Source organism: Salmo trutta, chromosome 9, assembly GCF_901001165.1.
Source record: "Salmo trutta chromosome 9, fSalTru1.1, whole genome shotgun sequence".
Classification (NCBI taxonomy): domain Eukaryota; kingdom Metazoa; phylum Chordata; class Actinopteri; order Salmoniformes; family Salmonidae; genus Salmo; species Salmo trutta.
Window position 1 is genome coordinate 32100561 of NC_042965.1, and position 23663 is coordinate 32124223.

The 23663-nt window shown below is 46.3% G+C and overlaps 1 protein-coding gene across 1 annotated transcript in view; it reads left to right on the forward strand.

Annotated features, from left to right (window-relative positions):
* LOC115200408 (phosphoglucomutase-like protein 5) overlaps window positions 1–23663 on the forward strand; it is a 50045-nt gene that overhangs the window by 2152 nt on the left and 24230 nt on the right. The window contains exons 2-6 of the mRNA XM_029763470.1: window positions 8256–8418; window positions 10928–11074; window positions 11263–11388; window positions 11499–11689; window positions 12384–12538. Of these exons, the coding sequence (XP_029619330.1) occupies window positions 8256–8418; window positions 10928–11074; window positions 11263–11388; window positions 11499–11689; window positions 12384–12538 (782 nt within the window). The remainder of the gene's footprint in view (window positions 1–8255; window positions 8419–10927; window positions 11075–11262; window positions 11389–11498; window positions 11690–12383; window positions 12539–23663) is intronic.

Genomic DNA, 23663 nt, shown 5'->3' on the forward strand with positions numbered 1-23663 from the left:
CCTGGGGTTTCCTATGATCTTCTATGTAGAAGAACCCCTTACAGTATTATAGACACTATGTCCTGGGGTTTCCTATGATTTTCTATGTAGAAGAACCCCTTACAGTATTATAGACACTATGTCCTGGGGTTTCCTATGATCTTCTATGTAGAAGAACCCCTTACAGTATTATAGACACTAAGTCCTGGGGTTTCCTATGATCTCTATGTAGAAGAACCCCTTACAGTATTATAGACACTATGTCCTGGGGTTTCCTATGATCTTCTATGTAGAAGAACCCCTTACAGTATTATAGACACTATGTCCTGGGGTTTCCTATGATCTTCTATGTAGAAGAACCCCTTACAGTATTATAGACACTATGTCCTGGGGTTTCCTATGATCTTCTATGTAGAAGAACCCCTTACAGTATTATAGACACTATGTCCTGGGGTTTCCTATGATCTCTATGTAGAAGAACCCCTTACGGTATTATAGACACTATGTCCTGGGGTTTCCTATGATCTTCTATGTAGAAGAACCCTTACCTTCTTAATGACTCTTGTGTAGCTTGTGAGCGTCATAAAACATGTTACATGTATGTGTTTGTTTTCTTAAGGACTCTTGTGTAGCTTGTGAGCGTTATAGAACATGTTATAGAACATGTTACATGTATGTGTTTGTGAGAGTCTCAGCTTTTTATAGATGGCTTTTAATAGTTGTAGCTCAAACCATTTGGACTCTACATCCGTTTTTGTAAAAAGACCCGGCCCGGGCCCCTTTGGAATCTGTCCTTGTCTCACAAACACCGTTTTAGCTCAGTCCCCTTTAATCACACAGACTAATGGTTTGTACCGACGGATGCAGAAGAAATTGAAGAATCCAATGGTACAACAAGAAGTCTGTAGCTCAAACACACAGTGTTTAAAAGGGGTTAGAAGTGCAAATCTCGCCTGCATCACGGTGGGACTCATTGGGTTAAGAGTCGAGCTGTAGCATTTTATATGAACTGTAGACAATGGAGTGACTTCTGACTGAGACAGATAGGCCTATACAACGAGTTACAGTAATATACTGTAGACGTGAGGAAATAGAAGCATGTATAACTTTCTCCAGATCAGTGACTGAAACAAATGACTTGACTTTAGCTATATTTCTTAAATGATAAAAGCAGGACTGGACAACCTTCTTGACATTACATTTACGTCAACAATCTTATCCATATCGAATTACAGTAGTGAGTGTATACATTTTCATACTGGTCACCCATGGGACTCAAACCCACAACCCAAGGATAATGCCCTAGCAACTGAGCCACACGGGACAACATGTAGCTCAAAGTTCAGATCAGGTTCAACGAAGACACCAAGGGTTCTGTCAGTCAGCTTTACATTGGTGGATATAGGACCAAGGCTATTTTCAATCTGGGTTCTATCAAGGTGGGGGATTTAAAAAAAAAAGGATTTCTTATCATTGAGCTGGAGAAAGTTGTCAGACATCCAACATTCAATGTCAGCTAGACACCACCCATGCTCACCGAGAAACGTCTGCAACTCAAATCTGACCTAAACCAATCGAGGGCAACGCCGGAGATTCCCACCCACCTCTCCCGCCGGTCGACAAGAATGTTATCAAACTGAGTTCCAAAACAACTATGATAGATCATTCACCGGATTCGGCAGTCAACAGAAGGTCATTACTAACGTTCAATAAAGAAGTTTCCGTGCTGTGAAGTGAGCGGGGGCCAACTGGAATTTAGCAAATAAATTGTACATACTCAAATGAGCCACCAATTGCTTAAAAACAACTTTTTCTAAAATCTTGGATACAAAGGAAGTTTAGAGATAAGACTATAATTACTCAGTGAGGAAGGGTCTAGATTGGGCTTTTTAAGGAGAGGTTGAACCAGAGCAGTTTCAAATAGTCTGGAAAGTAGCCAGAGGTCAGGGAGCTATTTACAATAGACATAATGTAACAGTATGCATAACATATTTTAGTAGTCTACTAGGGACCACATCCAAGAACAACAGAATTGTCTTAAACAGAATTTTCTCAGAGATCAGGGTAGAGAAGTAGTTCACTCTTGCATCCTTAACCTCAACATTGTAATTTATCATCAATCCTTCATTATCTCATAGAATACTTAAAGTTGTCAGGTCTTCCATTTGCTTCCAGCCTTTCTAAATTCCCTTTTTAAAGCACGAGTGTGATCATTTAAGATGAGACTCTGGCAGATTATTTAAAGTGAGACTCTGGCAGATTATTTAAAGTGAGACTGGCAGATTATTTAAAGTGAGACTCTGGCAGATTATTTAATGTGAGACTGGCAGATTATTTAAAGTGAGACTCTGGCAGATTATTTAAAGTGAGACTCTGGCAGATTATTTAAAGTGAGACTGGCAGATTATTTAAAGTGAGACTGGCAGATTATTTAAAGTGAGACTCTGGCAGATTATTTAAAGTGAGACTCTGGCAGATTATTTAAAGTGAGACTCTAGCAGATTATTTAAAGTGAGACTGGCAGATTATTTAAAGTGAGACTCTGGTAGATTATTTAAAGTGAGACTCTGGCAGATTATTTAAAGTGAGACTCTGGCAGATTATTTAAAGTGAGACTCTGGCAGATTATTTAAAGTGAGACTCTGGCAGATTATTTAAAGTGAGACTTTGGCAGAAAGCATTTTAAAAATATTCAGACGATAGGACAGTACCAGATCAACAGTATGGCCTTGGTTGTGTGTAGGCCCTGTGGCATTTAGAGAACAGAAATCCCTGATTTTAAAGTAACTGTCCAGTGTTTCCAGACGTCTATGAAATATGACCTATAATTAATTACAATATGAGTGAAATTGTTTTCCTTCCAAAAAATGGTAATTAACTATGTTAAAAATCATATTTGGTCTGAGCGTACTCCAACAACAGAATAAATATCAAAGTAGTCTCAAGAGAATTTGGTACTATACTCTATGTAAATCTGACACTCCATTTAGTATGATATGATGTATGATGAATACGTTTCGTATTGTATGTATTAATCCATCATCATATTCGTATGATATGTTATGAATTGCAATTCATAGAATAGGTTACGTATTTGCAAAAACGTATGCTATGTTACGAATTCCAATTTGTTGTTGCTATTGTTAGCTAGGTGGCTAGGTGACTGATGCTATCATTAGCTATCTCTAGGGGTTAGGGTTGGGTTAAGGTTAGGGTTAAGCTTAGAAGTTAGGTTAGGGTTAGGGGAAACGTTAGCTAAAAGGGTTAAGGTTAGGGTTAGGGGAAGGGTTAGCTAACAAAATAGTTGCTAATTAGCTAAAATTGTCCGTGATGAGATTTGAACATCTAAACTTTGGGTTGCTAGACGTTCGCGTTATACGCCTACCCAACCACCCTCCTTTCATTTTTGCCTTAAGTAACCTTCTATCTTATAGACCCCTTTCTGTGTTTGCAAACATTGGCGCACGAGGGTGATGCTAGCAAGTTGGTGGCAGAACAAGGGGGAGTTCCTATAGAACGCCAGAACGCCAGCCTCTATTTACGTGTTGCTTGTGAGGTCATTTCACACTACCTTTGGATTATAATTGGATTTTAAGGTTTGTATGAATGTCCTGCTTAATATAATGTTTGTTTTCCTCATTGCAAATCAACTGCATTAAAAAACACTTCAACTTCAACCAGTAAAATGGCTTTGAGAAAGTGACGCCTGACAAGTCCTCAACTGGCAGCTTCCTTAAATAGTACCTGCAAAACACCAATGCCAACAGTGAAGAGGCGATTCTGGGATGCTGGCCTTCTAGGCAGAGTTGCAAAGAAAAAGCCATATCTCAGATAGGCCAGTAAAAAGAAAAGATTAAGATGGGCAAAATAACACAGACACTGGACCGAGAAACTCTGCCTAGAAGGCCAGCATCCCAGAGTTGCCTCTTCACTGTTGACGTTGAGACTGGTGTTTTGCTGCTACTATTTAATGAAGCTGCCAGTTGAGGACTTGTGAGGTGTCTGTTTCGCAAACTAGACACTCTAATGTACTTGTCCTCTTGCTCAGTTGTGCAGAGGAGGAGTGGGCCTCCCACTCCTCTTTCTAATCTGGTTAGAGCCAGTTTGCTCTGTTCTGTGAAGGGAGTAGTAGCCTAGTGGCAAAATAAAACTCAATATCAATCAAATTGATTATTAAAGTCATTTTTACATCAGCCAATGTCACGAAGTGGTATACAGAAACCCAGCCTAAAATCCAAACAGCAACCAATGCAGATGTAGAAGCACGGTGGCTAGGAAAAACTCCCTGGAAAGGCAGGAACCTAGGAAGAACCCTAGAGAGGAACCAGGCTGGGGTGGCCAGTCCTCTTCTGGCTGTGCCAGGTGGAGATTATAACAGTACATGGCCAAGATGTTCAAACATTCATAGATGACCAACAGGGTCAATAATAATAATAATCACAATATGATTTCAATATGATTTAGAGTCCCTTCAGAAAGTATTCACACCCCTTGACTTTTTCCACATGTTGTTGTGTTACAGCCTGAATTTATAATAGATTAAATTGAGATGTTGTTTCACTGGCCTACACACAATATGTTTGCAAATTAATTAAAAATGAAAAGCTGAAATGTCTTGAGTCAATAAGTATTCAACCCTTTGTTATGACAAACATAAATAAGTTCAGGAGTAAAAATTTGCTTAACAAGTTACATAATAAGTTGCATGGACTCGCTCTGTGTGCAATAATAGGGTTTAACATGATTTTTTTATGACTACCTCATCTCTGTACCCCACACATACAATTATCTGTAAGGTCCCTCAGTTGACCAGTGAATTTCAAGCACAGATTCAAACACAAAGACTAGGGAGGTTTTCAGTGCCTTGCAAAGAAGGGGACCTATTTGTAGATGGGTAAAAAAAAATAAAAGCAGACATTGAATATCCCTTTGAGAATGCTGAAGTTATTAATTACAATTTGGACGGTGTATCAATACACCCAGTTACTACAAAGATACAGACGTCCTTCCTAACTCAGTTGCCAGAGAGGAAGGAAACAGCTCAGGGATTTCACCATGAGGCCACTGGTTGACTATAAAACAGTTGCAGAGTTTAATGGCTGTGATAGGAGAAAACTGAGGATGGTTCAACTACATTGTAGTTACTCCACAATACTAACCTAATTGACAGAGTGAAAATAAGGAAGCCTGTACAGAATAAAATATTGTTTGCAACAAGGCACTGAAGTTAAACAGCAAAAATGTGGCAAAGCAAATAACTTATTGTCCTGAATACAACATGTTATGTTTGGAACAAATCCTATATAACACATCACTGCGTAACAGTCTCCATACTTTCAAGCATAGTGGTGGCTGCATCATGTTATGAGTATGCTTGTAATTGTTAAGGACTGAGGAGTTTTTCAGGATAAAAAATAAACTGAATGGCGCTAACCACAGTCAAAATCCTAGAGGAAAACCTGGTTCATTCTGCTTTCCCCCAGACACTGGGAGATTACTTTCAGCAGGACAATACCTTAAAACACAAGGCCAAATCTACACTGGAGTTGCTTACCAAGAAGACAGAGAATGTTCCTGAGTGGCTAAGTCACAGTTTTAACCTAAATCTACTTGAAAATATATGGCAAGACCTGATAATCGTTGTCGATCAATTATAAACAACCAATTAGCCAGAGGTTAAAGATTTCTAAAAAGAATAATGGGTAAATATTGCACAATCCGGGTGTGGAAAGCTCTTAGAGACTTACCCAGGACATCTCACAGCTGTAATCACTGCCAAAGGTTCTTCTACAACGTATTGACTCAGGGGGTCATGTACACATTGATAAAGAGGACATTGTGCAGAGTCCTTTTGAGAGCCACAGTCACAGATTCACAGTCACAGAGTCACAGAGTCACAGAGCTATAGTCACAGAGCCACAGTCACAGAGTTACAGTCACAAAGCCACAGTCACAGATTCACAGTCACAGAGCCACAGTCACAGATTCACAGTCACAGAGCCATAGTCACAGAGTTACAGTCACAGAGCCACAGTCACAGATTCACAGTCACAGAGCCATAGTCACAGAGTTACAGTCACAGAGCCACAGTCACAGATTCACAGTCACAGAGCCATAGTCACAGAGCCACAGTCACAGTGCCACAGTAACAGAGCCACAGGCACAGTCACAGTGAATACTTATGTAAAATAAATATTTATATATTTCATTTTAAATACATTTGCAAAATTTGTAGACTGGTGATTTTGTTGTTGTTGATGTAATCCTTTTTGAATTCAGGCTGTAACACAACAAATGTGGAATAAGTCAAGGGGTATGAATACTGTCTGAAGGCACTGTAGGTCCTAAAGCCTATCCAAGTGTCAGCGTGTGTGTGCGCATGTCTGCTTGACTGGCCGTTACCCGTTAGGCCGTTACCCAATTCCGCAGAGCGCTTGGAAAGGACAGTGTTCTCAGATCTATGCGATATCAAGTTTGGTGAAGTGCCAAAGGAAAATCTGAGGGGAATGTATTTGTTTTGAGATGGGTCTGTTTTTTGCTGGCCCAGCCAAATGTCTCCTGCCTGCCTTATCGGCTGTTCCATCCCTCGTCCGCTCCTTTCCTGCCAACGCGCCATTCGCCTCCCTCCCTGCCTCACTCAAGGCTTGGGGGATACCCAGTCAGTTTAGTGGCCACAAGCCAAACTCAGGATATAAACGCTGGGAAGACCTTGAACAAATATTTGTGAAATGCTGGGGGCAGACTATGGAATGATGATAGGCCTATAACAGGGTTGCTGACAGGGCATGGCAGATGTAAAGTGTAAAGGGCCCTATTGATCCAAAGCGGTGTCTGCCAAATGTGCTTCTACAAGGTATTGGCTCAGGGGTGTGAATACTTATGTAAATGAGATGTTTCTGTATTTCATTTTCAATCAATTTGCAAACATTTATATACATTTTTTTCACTTTGTTATTATGGGGTATTGTGTGTTGATGGGTGAGAAAAACAATATATTTAATCCATTTTGAATTCAGGCTGTAACACAACAAAATGTGGAATAAGTCAAAGGTGTGAATACTTTCTGAAGGCACTATACATGTCCTTTAAATATTTGGTTTCATTGTCAACCAGACACAATTCAATATTACTTTATTCCACCTTAAAATTAGTAACACATAGATTGGTATGGGGGCTTTATTGGTATGGGAAACATATGTTAACATTGCCAAAGCAAGTAAAATAGATGATAAACAAAAGTGTAATAAACAATAAAAATGAACAGTAAACATTACACTCACAGAAGTTCCAAAAGAATAAAGACATTTCAAATGTCATATTATGTATATATATATACCGTGTTGTAATGATGTGCAAATAGTTAAACTACAAAAGGGAAAATAAATAAAGATAAATATAGCTCTCTCTCTCTCTCCCTCTCTCTCTCTCTCTCTCTCTCTCTCTCTCTCTCTCTCTCTCTCTCTCTCTCTCTCTCTCTCTGTCTCTCTCTCTGTCTCTCTCTCTCTCTCTGTCTCTCTCTTTCCCTCTCTCTATCTTCTCTCTCTCTCTCTGTCTCTCTCTGTCTCTCTCTCTCTCTCTCTCTCTCTGTCTCTCTCTCTCCCTCTCTCCCCTCTCTCTCTCTCTCTCTGTCTCTCTCCCTCTCTCTCTATCTCTCTCTCTCTCTGTCTCTCTCTCTCCCTCTCTATCTCTCTCTGTCTCTCTCTCCTCTCTCTCTCTCTCTCTCTCTCTCTCTCTCTCTCTCTCTCTCTGAGTCAAGAAGTGAGGAGATTGCTCCGACGTGATAAAAATGAATTCCCCGTGAATCAGGACACTTTTATTTAGAGTAGTTGAAAGGCTAGCCTAGGGCCAAAACATCTGGAATGTAACCTAGTCTGAGGGTGGTAATACGTCTGCATCCTTCCCTTCATCGGTGCCAGCTTCTGGGCGCTTCTGGGAATATGACGCCCTGAGCGTCATGACAGGAGCCATGTGACCAGTTCTAAAAAACAACACTTGACAAAAGACATGAAGGTCATTACAATAAAGAAATGTGAATGAAATCATTCTGTAGGCTGAAGCTACACTGAGCTAGTCTACAATAATAGGCTTTTTTATTACTGAGTTGCAATTTTTGTACATGCTTTACTGTTGAATAATAATAAATTGTACAATTACTGTATGTACTATATCCCTACATGTTAAAGTAAAGTAATCACCTCTATATGGAGATAGGTCCCAGAATGAGATTCATTCAGCTGAAGTTCCTTCAACTCTCTCTCTGTCTGTGTGTCTGTCAGATTGGCCGTCTGGTGATTGGCCACAATGGCCTCCTGTCCACCCCTGCTGTGTCCTGCATCATCAGGAAGATCAAGGCCATTGGTGGAATCATCCTGACAGCCAGTCACAACCCAGGAGGCCCCGGAGGAGACTTTGGGGTCAAATTCAACGTGGCCAATGGAGGTGAGGCGATTATTTGACTGATTGCTGTCAATCTGCCAGCTGTCAGTAAGTTAAAGGATTGATGGATGTCTTCCTGCCTAGGTAATTTTTCTTGCCCCAGATACTTCTGCTTGCTCTTCTTGGCTTTAGGTTGTAATTGAGCACTTTGAGATATCTGCATTTGTTAAAGGTGCTATACAAATACAAGATTGGTGATTTATTAACTGAGGTGAGGGAGTTGGCACCATAGTCCTTTCAATAGCCCCAGCAGCTATCCATGTTTTCTTTAAAAAAGGAAGACTCACATATTCCCGGAGTGCCATCATGGACCGGCCTTCCTCCCAAGTCCCCAGAGCTTTGCTGTGGAATCAAATCAAATCAAAGTTTATTTGTCACGTGCACAGAATACAACAGCTGTAGAACTTTCAGTGAAATGCTTAAAATGTCAGTCATCTTCCAGTCATATACATAGATCAAAGTGGTGTTGCTCTCCTCATCTCACACCAGTTATCTCTGTGGCCCTGTGACTTTGGCTCAGTGACTGTAACTCTGTGACTGTGGCTCTGTGACTGTGGCTCTGTGACTCTGTGACTGTGGCTCTGTGACTGTGGCTCTGTGACTCTGTGACTCTGTGACTATGGCTCTGTGACTGTGACTGTGATTGTGGCTCTGTGACTGTGACTGTGGCTCTGTGACTCTGTGACTGTGGCTCTGTGACTGTGGCTCTGTGACTCTGTGACTATGGCTCTGTGACTGTGGCTCTGTGACTCTGTGACTATGGCTCTGTGACTGTGACTCTGTGATTGTGGCTCTGTGACTGTGGCTCTGTGACTGTGACTGTGGCTCTGTAACTCTGTGACTGTGGCTCTGTGACTCTGTGACTGTGGCTCTGTGACTCTGTGACTGTGGCTCTGTGACTCTGTGACTATGGCTCTGTGACTGTGACTCTGTGATTGTGAATTTTTTCACTTTGTCTTTCGAAAGGACTCTACACTTTGTCTTCTTTATCAATGTCTACATGATTCCAGTAGCTTCTTACAATATCACACATTGTATAGCATATTATGCATTGCTAATACACTATATTGCTAATACACTATATTCATATGGAGTTGGTCCCCCCTTTGCTGCTCTAACAGCCTCCGCTCTTCTGGGAAGGCTTTCCACTAGATGTTGGAACATTGCTGCAGGGACTTGCTTCCATTCAGCCTGAAGAGCATTAGTGAGGTCGGGGACTGATGTTGGGCGATTAGGCCTGGCTCTGTCAGCATTCCAATTCATCCCAAAGGTGTTCGATGGGGTTGAGGTCCACACCGATCGCGACAAACCATTTCTGTATGGACCTCGCTTTGTGCATGGGGGCATTGTCATGCTGAAACAGGAAAGGGCCTTCCCTAAAATGTTGCCACAAAGTTGGAAGCACAGAATCGTCTAGAATATCATTGTATGCTGTAGCGTTAAGGTTTCCCTTCACTGGAACTAACGGGCCATGCCAGAACCATGAAAAACAGCCCCAGACCATTATTCCTCCTCCACCAAACTTTTCAGTTGGCACAATGCATTGGGGCAGGTAGTGTTCTCCTGGCATCCGCCAAACCCAAATTCGTCCGTCGGATTGCCAGATGGTGAAGCATGATTCATCACTCCAGAGAACGCTTTTCCACTGCTATAGAGTCCAATGGCAGCGAGTTTTCCACCACTCCAGCTGACGCTTCCTATTGCGCATGGTGATCTTAGGCCTCTGTGCGGCTGCTCGGCCATAGAAACCCATTTCATGAAGCTCCTGACGAACAGTTCTTGTGCTGACGTTGCTTCCAGAGGCAGTTTGGATCTCGGTAGTGAGTTTTGCAACCGAGGACAGACTATTTTTACGTTCTACGCACTTCAGCAGTCGGCGGTCCCGTTCTGTGAGCTCGTGTGGCCTACCACTTTGCGGCTGAGCCGTTGTTGCTCCTAGACGTTTCCAGTTCATAATAACAGCACTTACAGTTGACCGGGGCAGCTCTAGCAGGGCAGAAATTTGATGAACTGACAAGTTGGAAAGGTGACATCCAATGATGGTGCCACGTTGAAAGTCACAGAGCAATTCAGAGCAATCGATTATCCTCCCCCATTCCAGATGTGAATATTATTTGCAGATAGTCTACATTTGTTGTAATGTTTTTGCTTTGAAGTAACTGCCAGTGTTTGTCTATGGAGATTGCATGGCGGTGTGCTCAATTTTATACGCCTGTCAGCAACGGGTGTGGTTGAAATAGCTGAATCCACTAATTTGAAGGGGTGTCCTGTCCACATACTTTTGTATGTATAGTATATATAATATGACTTCTAAGTAATATGACTTCTCAATATAGAGAAAAATGTTATTTAACTTCTTATGAATACTCAACGGTAGTGCCTTATTTCTAACACACACCATAGACTTCTATCACTCTTGATAAACAGGTATAACAACAACAATAGACCAGCAATAGGCCACTTCATTTGAAAACAATGGTTTCCATGGTAACTGTGTCCTCTCCCCCGATAGGCCCGTCTCCGGACACAGTGATGGAGAAGATTGCCCAGGTGAGCAGGACCCTGGAGGAGTACACCATCTGTCCTGACCTCCGCATTGACCTGGCCAGACTGGGACGCCACGACTTTGACCTGGAGAACAAGTTCAAACCCTTCAGAGGTACTGGACACACCCACACAGAGCACACACACAGAGCACACACACAGAGCACACACACAGCGCACACACACACGCCATGCTACACTCAGTCTCACCACACATACACTCTGTTCTTGCATGCAAAGTAGCATATGTACTATTGGGTGGATATACACACTAGACTCCTCTCCTGTCCTGTGTGTTGGTAGTTGAGATAGTGGACTCAGTGGATGTCTACCTCAACATGCTGAGAACCATCTTTGACTTCAGCGCCATCAAGAGCCTTCTGACAGGACCTGAACAGCTGAAGATACGCGTAGACGCCATGAATGGAGGTAAGACAACACTCGCAAAGACCAAATTGGTAACAGTATTGTATCAATACTGCTGTACTGTATGTTCATGGTGTTCTCTTCTATTTTATGATTTTCTATTCTATTGTCAGTGATGGGTCCGTATGTGCGGCGTATTCTGTGTGATGAGCTGGGGGCTCCTGCCAACGCTGCCGTCAACTGTGTCCCCCTGGAGGACTTTGGGGGCCGGCCTCCAGAGCCCAGCCTCACATATGCAGCCCCATTGGTCGATGCCATGAAGGGTGGAGACTTTGGTTTCGGAGCTGCGCTCGATGCAGACGGGGTGAGACAGCTGAAACTGAGAGGAGGAGAGAAACAGTGGATGTAATAATGCAAAGCACTAGAATACACATTCTGGAGAGCTGATGAGCATGTTTGAGGAGCATGTTTGAATCTGCTAAAATGGGCAGGGTTTACACTTTTGGGACTATTCCTTTGGTTCCATGACAGCAAGCCAAATCAAGCACTGGACCTATGTGGACCCAGGTCTGCTATGTAATGGGAACTTGGAATTGCCATGTTTTTGTCTGTATTTATATGCTGGTCAATAACAGGATGTTAAGCAAGGGAACTAGCTAATACCTGTGACAAAACAAACGTCACATTTTTTCCACAACATTTTCACATAGTAATTTCTAGCAGCGCCATGCTCACGCACATTAGCCTAACTCAATTACCTAGCCTAGCATCAGGAGAATTATGTTACTGTATTGTGTACTATTGGAGCCCTCCCCCAGTGCTCACAGTGATGCATGTTAGTAGGAAGTAGGTGTCCCAGACATTTGATTTGATCGTGACAGATGTAATTAAAACAACAGTTTATCAACTGGTAGGGATGAGAGTAACAACGATATTCATCTTTAACATACTTTCTTTATTGGAGGATTAGATGATGTTTTTATCAATGATGTATTGGTTAGGTCTTCATGGATTGTTGTATGGTTGAAGAGGGTATGTATTGGTGTGTGTATTCGCAGGACCGGTATATGATCTTGGGTGAGAATGGTTTCTTTGTGAACCCGTCAGACTCCTTGGCTGTCATGGCTGCAAACCTCTCCTGTATCCCCTACTTCAGACAGCTGGGGCTTAGGGGCTTCGCTAGGAGTATGGCAACCAGCACTGCCCTAGACAGGTAGGACACGCACAGACACCACTGTCCCCTTTACCCTGTGACCTTTTTGTCTTTGGGTTCAAAGGGAAAAATATCATCAGGTGTGGATGGCTGCTGGGGGAAATGCTCCACAGGACTTTATCATTTTATCAACTACCATATTTCTCATCAACACCTAACCCTGCACCCCCTGCTCATCACCCTCACCCCCCCCCTCTCTCTCTCTCTCTCTCTCTCTCTCCTCTCTCTCTCCTCTCTCTCTCTCTCTCTCTCTCTCTCTCTCTCTCTCTCTCTCTCTCTCTCTCTCTCTCCTCTCTCTCTCTCTCTCTCTCTCTCCTCTCTCTCTCTCTCTCTCTCTCTCTCTCTCTCTCTCTCTCTCTATTTCCTCCCCCTCCCCCCCACTCTTATGAACCCAATCCACAAATACCTGACCTGGTCCATTCTCATTCGTCTCTCTCTGTCTCTCTCCCTCTCTCTCTCCCTCTCTTGCTCTCTTTATCCCTCTCTCGCTCTCTTTCTCCCTCTCTCTTTCTCCCTCTCTCTTTCTCCCTCCCTCTACCTCTCTATTTCCTCCCTCTCTCCCTCACTCTTGCGACCCCAATCCACAAATACCTGCCCTGGTCAATTCTCTGAAGAGATTGGATGCCTCAGAGTGGAGAATCACCCTCTATGAATAGCGTTGTGAGCTCACACACACACACACACACACACACACACACACACACACACACACACACACACACACACACACACACACACACACACACACACACACACCTCAAATTTATACATCTGTGTTTTATGTCTCTGTATGATCGATTTTATAAACACATAGAACAGTTGTACACACACAAACACACACAGTCGTACACACGCGCACACAAATACACACACACACACACATAGCAGTGTTAATTTCGGCAGATATTTTAGATTTAGTTTTAGTCTTTATGACTAAAATACGTAGCCTAAACATCTTGATTCTATGTTTAGCGGAGATCTTTGGTGAAGAAAGTTACACGGAAGGTCAAAATACATCTAACGATGCACTGTGGCTGCTCTAAGAGTGGTCTAGATCTGGTTCTAACGATGCACTGTGGCTGCTCTAAGAGTGGTCTAGATCTGGTTCTAACGATGCACTGTGGCTGCTCTAAGAGTGGTCTAGATCTGGTTCTAACGATGCACTGTGGCTGCTCTAAGAGTGGTCTAGATCTGGTTCTAACGATGCACTGTGGCTGCTCTAAGAGTGGTCTAGATCTGGTTCTAACGATGCACTGTGGCTGCTCTAAGAGTGGTCTAGATCTGGTTCTAACGATGCACTGTGGCTGCTCTAAGAGTGGTCTAGATCTGGTTCTAACGATGCACTGTGGCTGCTCTAAGAGTGGTCTAGATCTGGTTCTAACGATGCACTGTGGCTGCTCTAAGAGTGGTCTAGATCTGGTTCTAACGATGCACTGTGGCTGCTCTAAGAGTGGTCTAGATCTGGTTCTAACGATGCACTGTGGCTGCTCTAAGAGTGCTCTAGATCTGGTTCTAACGATGCACTGTGGCTGCTCTAAGAGTGGTCTAGATCTGGTTCTAACGATGCACTGTGGCTGCTCTAAGAGTGGTCTAGATCTGGTTCTAACGATGCACTGTGGCTGCTCTAAGAGTGGTCTAGATCTGGTTCTAACGATGCACCTGTGGCTGCTCTAAGAGTGGTCTAGATCTGGTTCTAACGATGCACTGTGGCTGCTCTAAGAGTGGTCTAGATCTGGTTCTAACGATGCACTGTGGCTGCTCTAAGAGTGGTCTATATCTGGTTCTAACGATGCACTGTGGCTGCTCTAAGAGTGGTCTAGATCTGGTTCTAACGATGAGCTTAATGCTACGAAGGCTCAGGGAAATGAGGCCCAACTCAATCAGATCACGCAACTGAAAGACGTTCATTCTGACAATGAGAGGATAGCATTAAATATTCTGCAAAGGCATGTTTGCTTATGACTGGACAAAACAGATGAAAAGGATCTCCATGTCAAATTGAATGTGTATTAATCTCATGTGGAATTCTAGTCTCGTCACATTCGTCAATGTCACGGTTGTTGTAAGAGATGGACCAAGGCGCAGCGTTTGTTGAGTTCCACATATTTATTTAAAGTGAAACTTCTTTAACCAAAACAATAAACAAGCAACACAACGTGACTACGTGGTGACACAAGCACCAATACAAACAATATCCCACAAACACAGGTGGGAAAAATGGCTACCTAAATATGATCCCCAATCAGAGGCAACGATTACCAGCTGCCTCCAATTGGGAACCATACAAAACACCAACATAGAAATGAAAAGACTAGAACACCCCCTAGTCACGCCCTGACCTACTTCCCCATAGAGAACCAAGGGCTCTCTATGGTCAGGGCGTGACAGTACCCCCCCCCCCCCCAAAAGGTCAGGGCGTGACAGTCAACTAAAATGAAAACTCATTTGTCACAGGTATGCTCTTTTTCATGGCATCTCGACTTGTTATCGTCATTAGGTTTTGTCAGGAAAAATAGGTCGTTGACAGATACTTTTTGTCATAGTTATGTACAAAATGAACGCTGACACACACAAAGAGTATTCACTGCCTATAAACATGGCCCAGGGGACCACACACTGGGACCTAACCAAAAAGGCTGTTCCGGAGCAGAGCAGTGGCGTGAAAGGTGTGATCACGAGGTCAGTCATGTACATTAACATTGTGTGTGTGTGTGGGTGTGTGTCACCCTGGCCTCTGACCCTCTCTCCTCCTGTGAGGGTTGGTGGACTCAGTGGGGGTCCTGTTAGCGCTGGCAGCCATGGAGGAAATGAGATCACTCCCCAGCCCATCTCTCAGGGTGCTGAGGCCGGCCGCTGGCACTAACCCTGGGTGGACATGTGAGGTTGAGGTGATGTCACATCATTAATGGCCCGTCTTGGAGCTGGTCACACACACACATGTACGCTGGCATGAACACACACACGAACACATGCACATACACACTTGCGTCACACAGCTCGTTACCTGGGGCTATGTCTTATGCTGTAGAAACGGCCACACTGATAGCATTGCCTCAGTTTCCTTTGACTGCATGTCCTCTTCCAACACATACTCACACATGAAAGGTGATTGTCACGAGTCCCACTGCCCGTGGTGAGTGGTGGGGTGCTGTAGAATTGTATAATGGGCTCAGCCCAGAAGTAATCTTTTTAGGAGTGTGAGAGAAACCCTGTGTATGTGTGTGTGCGTGCCTCCCTGTGCCTGTGTGTGTGTCTCCCTGTGCCTCTGTGTGTGTGTGTGTGTGTGTGTGTGTGTGTGTGTGTGTGTGTGTGTGTGTGTGTGTGTGTGTGTGTGCGTGCGTGCGTGCGTGCGTGCGTGCGTGCGTGCGTGTGCGTGCGTGTGTGTGTCTGTGCGTACGTGCGTGTGTGAAGGCAGTTAGAGGATGTGTTTTGTAGAGCAGGAAGCTTAGGTTTGACCATGGCAGGGCAAGCATCCGACAGAGAGGCGCTAAGTCTCTCACCCCGGCTGGCCAGCATTTCAGGGACATGTGTGTGTGTGTGTGTGTGTGTGTGTGTGTGTGTGTGTGTGTGTGTGTGTGTGTGTGTGTGTGTGTGTGTGTGTGTGTGTGTGTGTGTGTGTGTGTGTGTGTGTGTGTGTGTGTGTGTGCATATGCAAGCGAGGGAAGCCCTATGTTGTTCCAGTCAGGGAAGGGAAGGTGGGAGAGGAAACATCTGCCTCTCCTTTGGCTACTCCAGGGATGGGAGGATGGGAGTAGAGAGGGAGCAGGAAGAAGGGAGCAGAGAGGGAGGAGGAAGAGGGGAGGAGAGAGGGAGCAGGTAGAGGGGAGGAGAGAGGGAGTTAGGAAGAGGAGTGGAGAGAGGGAGGAGGAAGAGGGGAGGAGAGAGGGAGGAGGAAGAGGAGTGGAGAGAGGGAGGAGGAAGATGGAGGAGAGAGGGAGGAGGAAGAGGAGTGGAGAGAGGGAGCAGGAAGAGGGGAGGAGAGAGCGAGGAGGAGGGTGGAGGAGGAGGGTGGAGGAGAGAGGGAGGAGGATGGAGGAGAGAGGGAGGAGGAGGATGGAGGAGAGAGGGAGCAGGAAGAGGGGAGGAGAGAGCGAGGAGGAGGATGGAGGAGAGAGGAGACACACACACGTCTCAAGCAACACTTGTCTGCCAGCGTCCCTACTTTCTGGCAAAGACCGCTGGGAAAGAGACAGATTTCATTGTGAAGAGAGATGGAGGGAGGCAGAGAGAGGAAGGAGAGAGAGAGAGAGAGAGAGAGAGAGAGAGAAGTAGTGCTCATCCAAGTGTTTATTTCTAACATGTCTCTTTATATTGGGGAGAGATTTAATGAGCAGAGAAATGTCAGCCATTAATCATTTGATTCACATTTGGACATGAGCATACTTATCAGAGCCAGAATACTAACTGACTTCTCCTAGTCAACAACTTTATGGAAACAGAATCACACTGAACATAGAACAGGTTTTTGTAATTAGATTTATAAGAGGAGATAAACGATAAATCTTTGTGTTATTGAGTAAAATGCATCATTATTGCATCATGTTAATTAAATGACAATGAATCTTTTATCTCTGTATTCGACTTCCAAGTCTTTGAATCAGGACCCAGCCATGGGATGAGTAATACTGGTGTGAAAAACTCTCTGTGCCCATATCTGCTATCATCACTGAAGTATTTGTCTGTTTTGTCTATTTTTGAAAAAGAGATATATTTTCCCAGGTTGCGTTTAACTACCAGCATGAAGGTACTCAACCCAGCCAAGCAGCAACTGTCCCCTTCCCTTTTGTGGAACTTTATTAAGAAAACTCAATGTTGCCAAAGCATTGATAGAATGTTTGAGGAAGGTTATGTCAGCTGTGAGGAGGCCCTGTTTAATGTGTTGGTTTGTGTGTGTGTGTGTGTGTGTTTCAAGTTTTAATGGCACATGCACAAGTACAGTGAAATTTATTTATTGTAAACTCAAAACCCAACAATGCAATAATCAATAGTAATGTCATACTATTAAAAAAAAAACACGAGAAATATGAAGAACACAATAAGTAAGTAAGCATATTATACACAGGGTCAGTTCCAATACCATATTTACAATGTGCAGGGACACAAGTGATGGAGGTAAATATGTACAGTATAGGGTTAAGGTGATTAGGCAACATGATATAAGATAAACAGAGTAGCAACAGCTTGTATGTGAGTGGGTCTGTGAGTGTGTAGGGTCTGTGAGTGTGTAGGGGTCTGTGAGTGTGTAGGGTCTGTGAGTGTGTAGGGTCTGTGAGTGTGTAGGGTCTGTGAGTGTGTAGTGTCTGTGAGTGTGTAGTGTCTGTGAGTGTGTAGGGTCTGTGAGTGTGTAGGGGTCTGTGAGTGTGTAGGGTCTGTGAGTGTGTAGGGTCTGTGAGTGTGTAGGGTCTGTGAGTGTGTAGTGTCTGTGAGTGTGTAGTGTCTGTGAGTGTGTAGGGCCCTGTGAGTGTGTATGGTCTGTGAATGTGTAGGGTCTGTGAGTGTGTAGGGTCTGTGAGTGTGTATGGTCTGTGAGTGTGTAGGGTCTGTGAGTGTGTAGGGCCCTGTGAGTGTGTATGGTCTGTGAGTGTGTAGGGTCTGTGAGTGTGTAGGGTCTGTGAGTGTGTATGGTCTGTGAGTGTGTAGGGGCCCTGTGAGTGTGTAGGGCCCTGTGAGTGTGTATGGTCTGTGAGTGTGTAGGGTCTGTGAGTGTGTATGGTCTGTGAGTGTGTAGGGTCTGTGAGTGTGTAGGGTCTGTGAGTGTGTAGGGTCTGTGAGTGTGTAGGGCCCTGTGAGTGTGTAGGGTCTGTGAGTGTGTAGGGCCCTGTGAGTGTGTAGGGTCTGTGAGTGTGTAGGGTCTGTGAGTGTGTAGGGTCTGTGAGTGTGTATGGTCTGTGAGTGTGTAGGGTCTGTGAGTGTGTAGTGTCTGTGAGTGTGTAGGGCCCTGTGAGTGTGTAGGGCCCTGTGAGTGTGTATGGTCTGTGAGTGTGTAGGGCCCTGTGAGTGTGTAGGGTCTGTGAGTGTGTAGGGTCTGTGAGTGTGTAGGGTCTGTGAGTGTGTAGGGCCCTAAGAGTGTGTAGGGTCTGTGAGTGTGTAGTGTCTGTGAGTGTGTAGGGTCTGTGAGTGTGTAGGGCCCTGTGAGTGTGTAGGGTCAGTGAGTGTGTAGGGTCTGTGAGTGTGTAGGGCCCTGTGAGTGTGTAGGGCCCTGTGAGTGTGTAGGGCCCTATGAGTGTGTAGTGTCTGTGAGTGTGTAGGGCCCTGTGAGTGTGTAGGGCCCTGTGAGTGTGTAGGGCCTGTGAGTGTGTAGTGTCTGTGAATGTGTAGGGCCTGTGAGTGTGTAGGGCCTGTGAGTGTGTAGGGCCTGTGAGTGTGTTGGGTCTGTGAGTGTGTAGGGCCCTGTGAGTGTGTAGGGCCCTGTGAGTGTGTAGGGCCTGTGAGTGTGTAGGGTCTGTGAGTGTGTAGGGCCTGTGAGTGTGCAGTGTCTGTGAGTGTGTAAGGCCCTGTGAGTGTGTACGGCCCTGTGAGTGTGTAGGGTCTGTGAGTGTGTAGTGTCTGTGAGTGTGTAGGGTCTGTGAGTGTGTAGGGCCTGTGAGTGTGTAGGGTCTGTGAGTGTATAGGGCCCTGTGAGTGTGTAGGGCCCTGTGAGTGTGTAGGGCCCTGTGAGCGTGTAGTGTCTGTGAGTGTGTAGGGCCCTGTGAGTGTGTAGGGCCCTGTGAGTGTGTAGGGCCTGTGAGTGTGTAAGGCCTGTGAGTGTGTAGGGCCTGTGAGTGTGTTGTGTCTGTGAGTGTGTAGGGCCCTGTGAGTGTGTAGGGCCCTGTGAGTGTGTAGGGTCTGTGAGTGTGTAGTGTCTGTGAGTGTGTATGGTCTGTGAGTGTGTAGGGTCTGTGAGTGTGTAGGGTCTGTGAGTGTGTAGGGTCTGTGAGTGTGTAGGGCCCTGTGAGTGTGTAGGGTCTGTGAGTGTGTAGGGCCCTGTGAGTGTGTAGGGTCTGTGAGTGTGTAGGGTCTGTGAGTGTGTAGGGTCTGTGAGTGTGTATGGTCTGTGAGTGTGTAGGGTCTGTGAGTGTGTAGTGTCTGTGAGTGTGTAGGGCCCTGTGAGTGTGTAGGGCCCTGTGAGTGTGTATGGTCTGTGAGTGTGTAGGGCCCTGTGAGTGTGTAGGGTCTGTGAGTGTGTAGGGTCTGTGAGTGTGTAGGGCCCTAAGACTGTGTAGGGTCTGTGAGTGTGTAGTGTCTGTGAGTGTGTAGGGTCTGTGAGTGTGTAGGGCCCTGTGAGTGTGTAGGGTCAGTGAGTGTGTAGGGTCTGTGAGTGTGTAGGGCCCTGTGAGTGTGTAGGGCCCTGTGAGTGTGTAGGGCCCTGTGAGTGTGTAGTGTCTGTGAGTGTGTAGGGCCCTGTGAGTGTGTAGGGCCCTGTGAGTGTGTAGTGTCTGTGAGTGTGTAGGGCCTGTGAGTGTGTAGGGCCTGTGAGTGTGTAGGGCCTGTGAGTGTGTTGGGTCTGTGAGTGTGTAGGGCCCTGTGAGTGTGTAGGGCCCTGTGAGTGTGTAGGGCCTGTGAGTGTGTAGGGTCTGTGAGTGTTTAGGGCCTGTGAGTGTGCAGGGTCTGTGAGTGTGTAAGGCCCTGTGAGTGTGTAGGGCCCTGTGAGTGTGTAGGGTCTGTGAGTGTGTAGTGTCTGTGAGTGTGTAGGGTCTGTGAGTGTGTAAGGCCTGTGAGTGTGTAGGGTCTGTGAGTGTGTAGGGCCCTGTGAGTGTGTAGGGCCCTGTGAGTGTGTAGGGCCCTGTGAGCGTGTAGTGTCTGTGAGTGTGTAGGGCCCTGTGAGTGTGTAGGGCCTGTGAGTGTGTAGGGCCTGTGAGTGTGTAGGGCCTGTGAGTGTGTTGGGTCTGTGAGTGTGTAGGGCCCTGTGAGTGTGTAGGGCCCTGTGAGTGTGTAGGGTCTGTGAGTGTGTAGGGTCTGTGAGTGTGTAGGGTATGTGAGTGTGTAGGGCCCTGTGAGTGTGTAGGGTCTGTGAGTGTGTAGGGTCTGTGAGTGTGTATGGTCTGTGAGTGTGTAGGGTCTGTGAGTGTGTAAGGTCTGTGAGTGTGTAGGGTCTGTGAGTGTGTATGGTCTGTGAGTGTGTAGGGTCTGTGAGTGTGTATGGTCTGTGAGTGTGTAGGGCCCTGTGAGTGTGTAGGGTCTGTGAGTGTGTAGGGTCTGTGAGTGTGTAGGGTCTGTGAGTGTGTAGGGTCTGTGAGTGTGTAGGGCCCTGTGAGTGTGTAGGGTCTGTGAGTGTGTAGGGCCCTGTGAGTGTGTAGGGTCTGTGAGTGTGTAGGGCCCTGTGAGTGTGTAGGGCCCTGTGAGTGTGTAGGGTCTGTGAGTGTGTAGGGTCTGTGAGTGTGTATGGTCTGTGAGTGTGTAGGGTCTGTGAGTGTGTAGTGTCTGTGAGTGTGTAGGGCCCTGTGAGTGTGTAGGGCCCTGTGAGTGTGTATGGTCTGTGAGTGTGTAGGGCCCTGTGAGTGTGAAGGGTCTGTGAGTGTGTAGGGTCTGTGAGTGTGTAGGGCCCTAAGACTGTGTAGGGTCTGTGAGTGTGTAGTGTCTGTGAGTGTGTAGGGTCTGTGAGTGTGTAGGGCCCTGTGAGTGTGTAGGGTCAGTGAGTGTGTAGGGTCTGTGAGTGTGTAGGGCCCTGTGAGTGTGTAGGGCCCTGTGAGTGTGTAGGGCCCTGTGAGTGTGTAGTGTCTGTGAGTGTGTAGGGCCCTGTGAGTGTGTAGGGCCCTGTGAGTGTGTAGTGTCTGTGAGTGTGTAGGGCCTGTGAGTGTGTAGGGCCTGTGAGTGTGTAGGGCCTGTGAGTGTGTTGGGTCTGTGAGTGTGTAGGGCCCTGTGAGTGTGTAGGGCCCTGTGAGTGTGTAGGGCCTGTGAGTGTGTAGGGTCTGTGAGTGTTTAGGGCCTGTGAGTGTGCAGGGTCTGTGAGTGTGTAAGGCCCTGTGAGTGTGTAGGGCCCTGTGAGTGTGTAGGGTCTGTGAGTGTGTAGTGTCTGTGAGTGTGTAGGGTCTGTGAGTGTGTAAGGCCTGTGAGTGTGTAGGGTCTGTGAGTGTGTAGGGCCCTGTGAGTGTGTAGGGCCCTGTGAGTGTGTAGGGCCCTGTGAGCGTGTAGTGTCTGTGAGTGTGTAGGGCCCTGTGAGTGTGTAGGGCCTGTGAGTGTGTAGGGCCTGTGAGTGTGTAGGGCCTGTGAGTGTGTTGGGTCTGTGAGTGTGTAGGGCCCTGTGAGTGTGTAGGGCCCTGTGAGTGTGTAGGGTCTGTGAGTGTGTAGGGTCTGTGAGTGTGTAGGGTATGTGAGTGTGTAGGGCCCTGTGAGTGTGTAGGGTCTGTGAGTGTGTAGGGTCTGTGAGTGTGTATGGTCTGTGAGTGTGTAGGGTCTGTGAGTGTGTAAGGTCTGTGAGTGTGTAGGGTCTGTGAGTGTGTATGGTCTGTGAGTGTGTAGGGTCTGTGAGTGTGTATGGTCTGTGAGTGTGTAGGGCCCTGTGAGTGTGTAGGGTCTGTGAGTGTGTAGGGTCTGTGAGTGTGTAGGGTCTGTGAGTGTGTAGGGTCTGTGAGTGTGTAGGGCCCTGTGAGTGTGTAGGGTCTGTGAGTGTGTAGGGCCCTGTGAGTGTGTAGGGTCTGTGAGTGTGTAGGGCCCTGTGAGTGTGTAGGGCCCTGTGAGTGTGTAGGGTCTGTGAGTGTGTAGGGTCTGTGAGTGTGTTGGGCCCTGTGAGTGTGTAGGGCCCTGTGAGTGTGTAGTGTCTGTGAGTGTGTAGGGCCTGTGAGTGTGTAGGGCCTGTGAGTGTGTAGGGCCTGTGAGTGTGTTGGGTCTGTGAGTGTGTAGGGCCCTGTGAGTGTGTAGGGCCCTGTGAGTGTGTAGGGCCTGTGAGTGTGTAGGGTCTGTGAGTGTTTAGGGCCTGTGAGTGTGCAGGGTCTGTGAGTGTGTAAGGCCCTGTGAGTGTGTAGGGCCCTGTGAGTGTGTAGGGTCTGTGAGTGTGTAGTGTCTGTGAGTGTGTAGGGTCTGTGAGTGTCTAAGGCCTGTGAGTGTGTAGGGTCTGTGAGTGTGTAGGGCCCTGTGAGTGTGTAGGGCCCTGTGAGTGTGTAGGGCCCTGTGAGCGTGTAGTGTCTGTGAGTGTGTAGGGCCCTGTGAGTGTGTAGGGCCTGTGAGTGTGTAGGGCCTGTGAGTGTGTAGGGCCTGTGAGTGTGTTGGGTCTGTGAGTGTGTAGGGCCCTGTGAGTGTGTAGGGCCCTGTGAGTGTGTAGGGTCTGTGAGTGTGTAGGGTCTGTGAGTGTGTAGGGTATGTGAGTGTGTAGGGCCCTGTGAGTGTGTAGGGTCTGTGAGTGTGTAGGGTCTGTGAGTGTGTATGGTCTGTGAGTGTGTAGGGTCTGTGAGTGTGTAAGGTCTGTGAGTGTGTAGGGTCTGTGAGTGTGTATGGTCTGTGAGTGTGTTGTGTCTGTGAGTGTGTATGGTCTGTGAGTGTGTAGGGCCCTGTGAGTGTGTAGGGTCTGTGAGTGTGTAGGGTCTGTGAGTGTGTAGGGTCTGTGAGTGTGTAGGGTCTGTGAGTGTGTAGGGCCCTGTGAGTGTGTAGGGTCTGTGAGTGTGTAGGGCCCTGTGAGTGTGTAGGGTCTGTGAGTGTGTAGGGCCCTGTGAGTGTGTAGGGCCCTGTGAGTGTGTAGGGTCTGTGAGTGTGTAGGGTCTGTGAGTGTGTAGGGCCCTGTGAGTGTGTAGGGCCCTGTGAGTGTGTAGGGTCTGTGAGTGTGTAGGGTCTGTGAGTGTGCACAGAGACAGTGCAAAAATGAAACTGAAAGGTCAATAAAGATACAAGGTTTACTCAGATAGTCCATGTAGCTATTTTGTTAGCTATTTATCAGACTTATTGCTTGGGAATTTGGGGATATATTGTAAGCTGTTCAAAAGGCTGTTGGTTCTAGACTTGATGTACCGGTACCGCTTGCCATGCGGAAGCAGAGAAAATATTGTATGGCTTGGGTGGTTGGAGTCTTTAACAAGATGCTCTCAATGGTACAGCTGTAGAACAGTTTGAGGATTTGAGGGCCCATACCAAACTGTTTCTACCTCCTGAGGGGGAAGAGGCGTTGTGTTGCCTTCTCCACGACTGTGCACGTGTGTTTGGACCATTTTAAGTATTT